Source organism: Silene latifolia, chromosome Y, assembly GCF_048544455.1.
Source record: "Silene latifolia isolate original U9 population chromosome Y, ASM4854445v1, whole genome shotgun sequence".
Lineage (NCBI taxonomy): Eukaryota > Viridiplantae > Streptophyta > Magnoliopsida > Caryophyllales > Caryophyllaceae > Silene > Silene latifolia.
The window spans coordinates 351,080,951-351,091,821 of NC_133538.1; the positions used below are offsets into that span (position 1 = coordinate 351,080,951).

At 36.2% G+C, this 10,871-nt stretch overlaps 1 protein-coding gene and 1 non-coding gene across 2 annotated transcripts; one reads left to right on the top strand and one right to left on the bottom strand.

The window, feature by feature from the left end:
• Window positions 1-494: 494 nt before the first annotated feature.
• LOC141631621 (zinc finger BED domain-containing protein RICESLEEPER 2-like) lies at window positions 495-5,733 on the bottom strand. The gene is made up of 4 exons (XM_074444266.1): window positions 5,593-5,733; window positions 4,917-5,103; window positions 627-2,831; window positions 495-532 (listed from the first exon to the last, which is right to left on the bottom strand). The coding sequence occupies exons 1-4, from the start codon at window positions 5,731-5,733 to the stop codon at window positions 495-497; spliced, it is 2,571 nt and encodes an 856-aa protein (XP_074300367.1).
• Window positions 5,734-6,820: 1,087 nt separating this feature from the next.
• Window positions 6,821-6,927, top strand: LOC141635524 (small nucleolar RNA R71). The gene has a single exon (XR_012540206.1). It is a non-coding gene; the product is annotated as a small nucleolar RNA R71 (small nucleolar RNA).
• Window positions 6,928-10,871: the final 3,944 nt, after the last annotated feature.

Below are 10,871 nucleotides of genomic sequence, written 5' to 3' on the forward strand. Positions count from 1 at the left end.
TGGAGGTAGGGGTGAGCAAAACCGGGTACCCGATACGGTTTTCAAAACCGTATCGGGTATACGGTTTTTTGAACACCATTTATTTGCTTCCGGATCCGATACGGTTTTTTTCGGGTATACGGTTTTCGGGTACCCGATTAAACCGTGATACGAAATCCGGGTACCCGAATACGGTTTTCTAAATTTTCATTAAATTCCAAAAAAAAAAAGGAACACAAACTGAGGTACACTACTACAAGTCTGCAAAATGCAAATTTTCTTCTTCAAAGACCTGCCAAGTTCTAAATTGCACCCAAATTAAAAGTTCAAAGTTCAAACATTACAAATTGCACCCAAATTAAAAGTTCAAAGTTCGAAGTTCAAATATTACAAGTCTTACAAAACATCGTCTACGAAATATTCAATATAATCATCCAAGTGTCTAATACACGAAACAAAACGAAGCAATGGTTTGGCCAAGTAGTAAGACTTCAATTCTTCAAGACTCCGTTTCCTCATCGATCATGATGCTCCAAGATCAAGTCTTGCATACCTGACAAAATCATCATATATTGAAATTTAAGGTGAGATAAAAAAAAGAAGTAAAAACTTCAAATATAAAACCAAAGTTTGGAATAAAATAAAACCTTCTTGCAGTTTTTCCAATTCATTCAAGGCATCTTCTATGACAAGAGGAGAATTAGTAGTCCGGAGCCAATCTTGTGCACATATAAGGGCCTCCACCATTGATGGAGCTAAGGAAGTACGAAATGAATCTAATATTCGACCCCCCGTGCTAAAAGCTGACTCGGAAGCTACGGTAGAAACCGGGATGGCAAGCACATCTCTAGCCATCTTAGAAAGTATGGGATATCTTTTTTGATTATCTTTCCACCATTGTAATATATTAAAAGATCGTTCCCTACTTTCCCGGTCATCTTCTAAATACTTCTCCAACTCCGTTTTTTTCACAACTTCACCACCCATTTCTAATTCAAATTTATCAGCCAAAAGGGAACCAAAGCTAAACATATCATTAGTCTCACCCTCTTTTGACTTAACACCCATAGAAGTGGTAGAAGTAGAACTTGTAGAACATGGAGCTTCTTTGTTATTAGCCATAGGAGTAGCATAGAAGTCGAAAAGAGATTGGAAAAAGTATCTAATATTCAAGGACAACATTTTACCTTTTTCCTGCCCATATGCTTTTTTCACCACCCAATCAACATACCCAAACTTCCATCTTGCGTCAAGGATAAGAGACACAAACAAAAGCAAATTGAGATTCTCAATTTTACCCCAATATTTGTCATATTTCTCCTTCATTTTTGCTGCCATTTTCTTAATGCCTTCATTTTCATGGAGAAGATGTTCGCTAATCACCTCACCAACACCAAATATCTCATCTACATAGCTATTACTAGTGACACAACGGGATCCCGACATTTTCACAGTGGCATCATAAAAAATTTTCAAGAAAGGTAGAAAGTAAGACACATGTTTCCAGTCATCAGCTAGAAGGGGTTCCTTAAGCTTTCTCATTTCTTTTTGAAGTTGAGTGTCTTTATTAATCAATAAACCAAATGCCTTTCTAAATTTCATGGCAGTCTCTAACATCAAATAGGTGGAGTTCCACCTAGTCTCAACATCTAAGCATAAAAGACTTTTAGTAGAAATTTTTTCCTCACGAGCACAAGCCATAAACTTTTGAGTTCTTGACGGTGAAGACCTTACAAATTTAACTGCAGTTCGGATTTTGAGAATTGATTTATCTAAATCAGCCAAACCCTCTTTCACTACCAAGTTCAAGATATGAGATGCACATCTCATATGCAAATATTTCCCTTCCATAACATCACATTCTGAATTATTGAACTTCCTTCTTAAATAATCAACAACAACATCATTAGAACTAGCATTGTCTACGGTAATCGTCATGACATTTTTCAAGTCCCAACCCGAAAGACATTTCTCAACACTTTGACCAATGACCTTACCCGAGTGACCCGGAATCTGACAAAAATTAATGATCCATTTATGCAAATTCCAATCAGCATCAATAAAATGAGCATTTAAACACATGTACCCTAAATTTTGGCCCAAAGTCCAACAATCAGTTGTGAGACAAACTCTAGAAGACATTTTCCCAAAATACTCATGTAACATTTTTCTTTTCTCAAGGTACAACTTATAACAATCTCTACCTACTGTAAAACGCGAAGGAATAACAAACTGAGGATTCATATCCTTGCAAAACCCCTTAAATCCCTCTCCTTCAACAGTTTTAAAAGGCAACTCATCAATTATTATCATCTTAGCAAGTGATGTTCTAGCTTTTTCTTGATCAAAACTCCACACAGAAGGAACATTAACAGTTTGAATTGTACCATCATCATTCACAACAGTTTTAGACTCCATAGTAATCAATTTTTGATTCCTATCAACATTTGCAGGCAACATTGGACAACGAATTAAATGATTGCTTATGGTCCCAGTTCCATTACTCGACTTACAGCTTAACGTCTTATGACAATGTATGCATTCAGCAAAATCGCGAACCTCAGCTTGCACATAATGTCCCCAATGAGGAGACTGATTTTTTCTATTTCTAACGAAAGGTTGTCCAGGGCACCAGATATTACTTACATTGCTCGAGCTAGAAGGGAGTTTTGGACCTTTTGGTGGTCTCGCCCTCTTTTGCACGGTGGACTTCTGAGGATTTACCTTTGATCGTTTATTTGAAACTTCTTCTTCAAAGTCCTCCTCATCATGGTCCTCATACTCCTCAACATCTATGACTCTTTCATCAATGTGATTGAAGGTGTCATTATCGTCATGACTCGATTCCATTCCTATGAAATAAGAAACATATTAAAATCAAAATACAGATTGTAAAACCAGTAAGTTCTCTGTAAAATACAGATTAAAATCAAAATACAGGTTAAAATACAGGTTGCATACATCAGAAATTCAACAAATAACTAGGATTAAACAAATAACAAATGTTGCATACATCAGAAACTTAACAAATAACAAATGTTGCATACATCAGAAACTCGAATTTTAGGAAAATGAAGGTATAGAATCGAATTCAATGATTCCGGTTTGGCAAATGACAACAATCCAACAATCGATTAAACAACATATAAACAAACTCGAATTAATTGCCATTAAACAACATATAAACAAAATCGATTAAACAACATATAAACCAAATCGATTAAACAAAATCGAATTGAAAAGAAATACAGAAAAAGCTTGAAAAGAAATACATATAAATCGAATTGAAAAGAAATACATATAAACAAAATCGAATTGAAAAGAAAACTAGGAAATCGAATTGAAAAAAATACAGAAAAAGATTACAGAAATCGAAGTACAAACAAAAATTAATTAAAATTAGAAAACAAACCTTGTTAAAGAGACGATTTATTGATTTCTGACGCAGATCTGTATTGGGGATATGAATTTTAAACTAGGGTTTAAATTGGGGGAAATGGAAATTAGGGATCTGAAGGAGTGAAAGAATGAAGGTGAGTGTTTGGACGTTTGGTGAGTTTTGGATGTGAAATTCTAAATGAATGAATGAGGCGGCTGGTGAGTTTAGGGTTATTCGTCTTTTTTTTGTTTTGTTTTTTTTTTTAATAAAACTTAAAACCGGGTCAAACCGGGTATACGGTTTCCTAATACTAGTGACCCGGATACGAAACGGTTTTTAAAAAACCGTATCGGGTATACGGAAATAAAAATCGTATATACGGAAAGCCGTATAATGAAAACCGTATGCCGTATCGTATCCGTATTAAAAAACCGTTTCGGAAATTTTTGCTCACCCCTACCTGGAGGAGGGGGGGGGGGGGGGGTCACAATGATAGGTTTTTGGAATGTGAGGGGGTTGAATAGTCCAGCAAAGCAGAAGTATATCAAATGGTTTCTTCACCATCATTAGGTTGGATTATTTGGCCTCCTTGAGACGAAGGTTAAGCCTTCATCTCTAAATAAAATTAGTTATAATATTCGTAATGGTTGGTGCATATCTACTAATTCTCCATACCATAAAGGTGGAAGGGTATGGTTATTATGGAAGCCTAATCTCTTTAATCTGCAGTTTATTGAATATAATGCCCAGTTCATTTATGTCTTAGTGAATGAACTGACCACTGGTACATCCTTTTATCTTACAATGGTGTATGCCTTCAATGGGGTTCATGAGAGGAAAGTTTTGTGGAGTAGACTTCAAGTCTTGTGTGTTCAAATCCAAGGTCTTTGGCTCATTTGTGGCCGAGTATGTTGCATTGAAAAAGGAGTTTGAAATTTCTAAAGAGAAGAACAAAATACTTTCTTTGAAAATTGATAAACTAAGCAAGGAACTTGTCGAGGCCAAAAATGTGTCTAAAGGATGGAATGCTAGTCAAACCGTCCTAAATTTCCTCTATGAACCCCGCAAAAACGGTAAGAAAAATACAATAATAAAATGCGGAATTTTAGGAAATTTTTGAAACTTTTAAAGTTTAAAGCGCGGGTTCATTAAAATCTAAAACATAAATAAAGAATGCGGAAATAGAGTTAAGTTTATACAAACATAATAGTCAAATGGCGAAAATATATCCCTCGAATAACAAGTCTAAAAGGTGAGTCTAAGCCTAATAATAGTTAAAATCCACGGTCAAGGTACTCGCTAGCTCACACATGTCTTCACCCTATAAATGCACCAACTAATACCTGTCATTCATGTAAACATGAACGCAACAGTCAGTGGGGAGTAACTCAAGGTTCTCCCAGCCACAAATTGTCGAAATGAACATAGCAAAGAACTCAATTAATCAAGTGTTTAAAATACACTTCATTTTCTTTCTCCCCTATGTTGGGTGGATCATGAGTTGACAAGAGCAACTCTCCTTATTTTTTATTATTGCCAACGAGGCCTCCATCTATACTTGTCATGGGTGAGCTTTGCAAGCTCTGATTCTTATTGTGAAAGATTCTATGCTCTTCGAATAGAGCCATTTCAACATCATCAATTTCTTTCTTCCGATTGGGCGGTGTATCTTTGCCCTTCTCTTTAAGATTTACATCTTTCCCTTGTTGTTTGAATGGAGATTCCATCTTCTTCTTTTCACCCTCCTGAGTATAGTGATAAACCATAAAGCATGGCTCAAACAAGTTGGAAGCTCTCATAGTCTTATCAAGATTGAAGGTGATTGTTTCATCACCTACTTCAAGTGTGAGCTGTCCATGTTTTACATTGATCACCGCTCCGGCGGTGTGTAGGAATGGTCTTCCTAGAATTATTGGAATGTTGGAATCCTCCTCCATATCAACAATGACAAAGTCCACCGGTATGAAAAACTTTCCAACTCTCACGGGTACATCTTCCCATACCCCTAGTAGTTTCTTTGTTGACCGATCCGCCATTTATAAGGTCATGTTAGTGCACTTGAGCTCTCCCACTCCTAGTCTTTCACGTACCGAATACGGCATGACACTCAAACTTGCACCTAGATCACATAGTGCCTTGTTGATTGTGGTATCCCCAATGGTACATGGAATGGAGAAGCTTCCCGGATTCTTGAGCTTTGGAGGGTAATTCCCTTGAAGAATTGCACTACTCACCTTTATAAAGACAATGGTTTCCAACTTTCTTATGGAATTTTTCTTGGTAAGGATATCTTTCATGTATTTCGCGTAGGCCGAAACATGGTTGATTAGCTCCGTGAATGGTATAGAAACCTCTAAGTTCTTTATAATCGCCATGAACTTTCCAAGTTGCTCATCAAACTTGGGCTTGGCTTGGCGACTAGGGAATGGAAGTCTAATCACAATAGGCTCTTTCTCAATTTCTTTGGCCTTCTCTTCATTTATGTTCTTTGATGAGTCATTGGTAGTTATCTCTACCACCTTAGGATTTCTCCTTAGTGGTTCAATCACATTACTTTGCTTGTCATTCTTCTCAACAATATCTTCTTCAATTGGCATCATTGGTCCCTCATATCTTGTACCAATCCTCAAGTGGATAGCATTGATGGTCTCGTGTCTTGTGAGAGGATTACTTTGAGGAGGTAATTGTCCCTTTTGTCTTTAGGAGCTAGAAGAGGCCAATTGAGACAATTGAGTCTCCAACATTTTGGTGTGAGCAAGGATATTGTTGATGGTAGTGTCTTTGGCTTAGCTATCCCTTTGCATTTGAGCAAAGAAATCTTGTTGGCTCTTATGCATTTGGAGGACCGCTTTTTGAACATCGAAAGCTTGGTCATTGGTTTGATTGTAGTATTTTATTTGAGTAGGATTTCTTATTGGGGGTGTTGTGTATGTGGGTTGAGGGTTTTTGACATTTTGGCTCTTCTATGAGAGGTTTGGATGGAATTTGGTATTCTCATTGTAGTAGTTGGAATAAGGGGTTTCATTCTTGTATGCTTGGAAAGCATTTACTTGTTCATTTATTCCCCTACATTCGTGTTGATCATCTCCTAAGGTTCCACAACTCTCACACACTCCATTTGGGATTGAGGATGTTACCATCATAGCATTGACATGTTGTTTAGTTGATTGGGAAGCTTCATCAAGCTTGGCCATGGCCTTCTCAAACTTCAAGTTTATGGTGTCGATATGAGCACTTAGTTGGGCACCCAATTGTGTGATGGAATCCACCTCATGCTTTCCTCCCCCGGTGGCTTTTCTTGGCCTACTATATTGGGAATTATGAACTGCCATTTCTTCGATTTTAGCCCATGTTTGGTTGTCATCAACCTCGGTGAATCTCCCATTAGAGCCCATACTAAGCACATTTCGTGAGTCTTCATATAAACCATTCCAAAACTTTTGGACGAGGAAACACTCGCTTAGTCCATGGTGAGGACAAGAGCGATATATATCCTTGAATCTCTCCCAAGCCTCATATAGAGACTCTTCATCCCTTTGCTTGAACCCGGTGATTTGGGCTCTCAACATGTTAGTCTTCTCCGGAGGATAGAACTTCTTGTAGAAAGCAAGTTCTAACTTCTTCCATGAATCAATTCCAAGGGTAGCCTTATCTAGGCTCTTTAACCATTGCTTTGCGGTTCTGATCAAGGAAAAGGAAACAACTCCCATCGAATTTGGTCTTGGGTGACTCCGGTTTGAGAGATTGCATCACAATAGTCACAAAAAGTCTTCATGTGTAGATTAGGATCTTCACTAGGCATCCCTCCAAATTGACTTCTCACAACTAATTTTATGAATGCGGATTTGGCAATGAAATTACTGATTAAGTGAGGTGGTGTTGGAGTACCATTTGGTAGGTTCTCCTCGGTTGGTACGGAATGAGATGAAAATTTAGGCATTGTGGGTTGATTTTGTGGTTGGTTTTGAATTGGGTTTGAAGGAAATGTAGATCTATATACATACTAACATACTCATATATGTTTTAATTTAATTTGTCATAAAATTAAAGTTGGATTTTATGCATGCAAACTAAAACAAAAGAAGATAAGAAAACATTTTCTCACCATGAAATTCGGTCATATTGGGCACCAACAAGATCTCCTTCTTGTTAGTTCTTGAGCTTTCCAATAATGGATGAACATACAAAAATCCCAAAGTAGAGATTCTCCAATTAGTAGCACCCAAGACAATCCCTTAATCCCACAAATAAACACGTACTAGATGTTTGTATTGTAGTTTACCTTAAAATCTATTACTAACACTCATATACTACTTCTAGTAATCTTAGTAATTTATATGAACAATTTGAATCAAATACTCATCTTTTTAATGAATATTAAGGAGAGAGAAGAGAGAATATTCATGAACATTTTTCATGTTAATTGAATGGTAGTATAAGAAGAATAGAAAAGAACCAACACTACTCAATTAAGAGTAGTGTGGCCGCCCAACTCAAACCCAAGGAGCATCATTGCTTTTCTTTTTCTCTTATCAAAAATATAGGTGTGTAAGAAAGTGGTGTAGGTTGTAAGGCTAGTCAAGAGTAGTCATCATTATGTTTATTTTATCAAATAAAATAAAACAACCAAAACCCACTAACACACCCTCCATTTTCGGTCCATATACTTCAAATGGACTACCATTTTATTTTGTCAATTTGTTATTTGTTACACAATATGTCACATGTAGTATGCTACATGTTATTAATTAATTTTAATGCATATTTATCACATAAATATCATTTCATGAATTAATTAAATTACATACAACAAATTGATTAGTGATACTTGATCACATAAATAAAATGGGTCATATAGTTATAATTCACAACTTCTTGTAATTATAATTGACCATTCATTCTTATCTTTATTGTTTCTCAAACAATAGATAATTTAAAGCAACAAAGCATTTTATTACTAAAATAAATCTTATTTAATCCCATTACAATAAGATATCAATATTCTCTCTCACAAATCGAATTGTTCAATTTTAAGGAATTAATTAATCAGACGGTATACAACTAATTAACCTTTTCAATTAAGGGAATCGTCCTTTAGGTGTGACCTCAAGGGATCAATTGATCACCACCGTCGCACGACAGTAATGTCAAACTCTAGCCAGCCAATCATTACCGATATGTGTGGACCAGTTGACTATATATGTAATGTATCATCCCTTTCGTATTCTTGGCATGAGATTTAATAATGATATTTAAATCATGTGATCGCACTATTGTTGAGGACACATTTCCCAACAATCTCCCACTTGTCCTCGACAAGTGTGCGTCACCAATTCTCTTGTCCTATTACTATCTCCCACTCAATGCAAGGTGTCTTTCGGGTCGTACTTCCAAGTGATCATATCGAGAGTGGTTTCCTCGATCTGGAGAATAATCGATTTGACCGGAATTTATCCACCATGGATACCTTCCGAGCGTGGCCACGCATTTCAGTTCATTACTCCTCGAGTGGCCCTGAGATATTGTTTTAACCCTGACAAGGGGGTGGACAATTCCTATCGCACTTATTCCCTTCGACTAGCCACAACCATCATAACCCAAAATATGCCCATTTGACCCCATTTACGAAGGTCGTAGTAACACAAATCAAAGTTAATCTGAAACTTTGCCATCTTGGGTGAACAGTCTTTAGTCAAAAGAATCGACTCATTAGAATACTATAGTAGCTCTCGCCACGACCAGGCTTTATAAATTTTGCCAGAACTCTATAAGCGGTCACTGCCCGACAAAGTGTTCCTAACTTGATCCGCCTATGTGATCGACTAGTCATCTCACATGACTCTATGGCACTTGAACTTGCCATCAATCGCATCACACTCTAGTCACTTCGAGACGTCACCTCATATAAGTGACTATGGGCGAATACAATGCTAATCCGTGTTCACTTTAACGGGGTTCAATTGTCTCTACAACCCGTTTGGATGTAACAAAGTATGATAAAAGAGTTTTAAAGTAAAACTCGAACGACAAATGCGATTATCACATATGAATAGTCAATGCCTGATTACTATTTCATGTTCTATAATCTAATTTGATCTTGTACATAGTTGTTCATTTCAATTCAATTGAAATGACATGACTCATCATGTTTAGCCTTTGAGAAGGCTTTGGTTAGTAGGTTTTATCAATTTCTTGTACCTTACTCAACCTCACTACATACTCGTTTTCCTTTGTAATGTATACATTTGCATTACAAAACTTTCTGAGTACGTGTCGAGATCCAATCAAGACATAGGCCCTCTAGCCTAAGAATAGCTCCCACGGTTTTCACAGTGTGCGGGACTCATCTTTCTTGCACATCTCATGATCGCAAGTGTACTCAATTTCCGTTATAAAAATCTCTCATTGTTCTTTATTGCCTAGAATGATTCTAGAAAATCTACTTCTTAATTAACATTGCCACAATGGTATCTTAACCATCCTAGTGTGTTTTGATTATGGTTTTGTCAGAAACCATGCGCAATCTCAATTGTCAATTGTCACTTGTGTAACACCCTTACACAATATTGCATCATAAATACTTTGCTTTACTTCCTTAATGCTTCTGCAAGCACTTAAGGGTAATCTTTATAGCTTACTTGGTAAAGATTACTTAAATTCGATTTTTGAAAACAATTCATCATACTCAAAGCATATGAAGTGTTATACATCATTTCTTTTTAATTGATTCGCAAATGAAGCAAATGAAATCAATCAAATATGTTCAATTTAATTGAACTAGTCATGAATCTTATCAACATAAGACTTCTTACTGACGCTAATATCATGTGGATTTATCTTCATAAATCCGGATATTCAAGATGTATTATAATACTCCAAAAGTCTTAAATCATTCGCAATGATCAATATGTCATCCACATATCGGACTAATTAAAATTTCCGTAACTCCCACTAAACTCCATGTATAAACACAACTTCTCGACTTATCGAGAAATGTTTTATCACATGATCAAAATGTTGATTCTAACTCATTGATGTCCTACTTAAGACCCTCTCTCAAGTTTCACATTATCTTAGGGTTGCAAGAATCTACTAAACTCAAGACATGTATTGAATACATTCCTTCTATTGAAGAAGTGGGTTTTAGATTCACTCGCTATGTATTTCATAACCTCATAATGAAACACAATCCCTAAGAAGATCCAAATAGACTTAATCATTTCAATTAGTGCAAAACCCTTTGCAACCAATTTTGCTTTGAAATATCTCTTTATTAGTGCAAAACCCTTTGTCACTAATCAAGCCCTTTTGATTCGGATTTTTGTGACTCTAAGCCTTGTATTGAGTTGTGACTTAAACACTCTCATGTAAGTCATATGTTCATTACTTTCTAGAAGTAATCAACTTTAAATCAAACAATTTCTTTTGTAAGTTATAAGCTCTTTTCTTTCTTAAAAGTAGCATGAATTCATCATTTTTAACAAGTGACGAATTTAACCTCCTAGGTTTTAAA

Excerpts from the sequence above, each read along its gene's own strand:
- LOC141631621 (XM_074444266.1), bottom strand. The coding sequence starts at position 5,733 with ATGGCGATTATAAAGAACTTAGAGGTTTCTATACCATTCACGGAGCTA. Across the intron at positions 5,104-5,592 it reads AAACCATTGTCTTTATAAAG|GAGGGTGAAAAGAAGAAGAT; the intron begins GTGAGTAGTGCA and ends CACTATACTCAG. Across the intron at positions 533-626 it reads ATTGGAAAAACTGCAAGAAG|GTATGCAAGACTTGATCTTG; the intron begins GTTTTATTTTAT and ends TGATTTTGTCAG.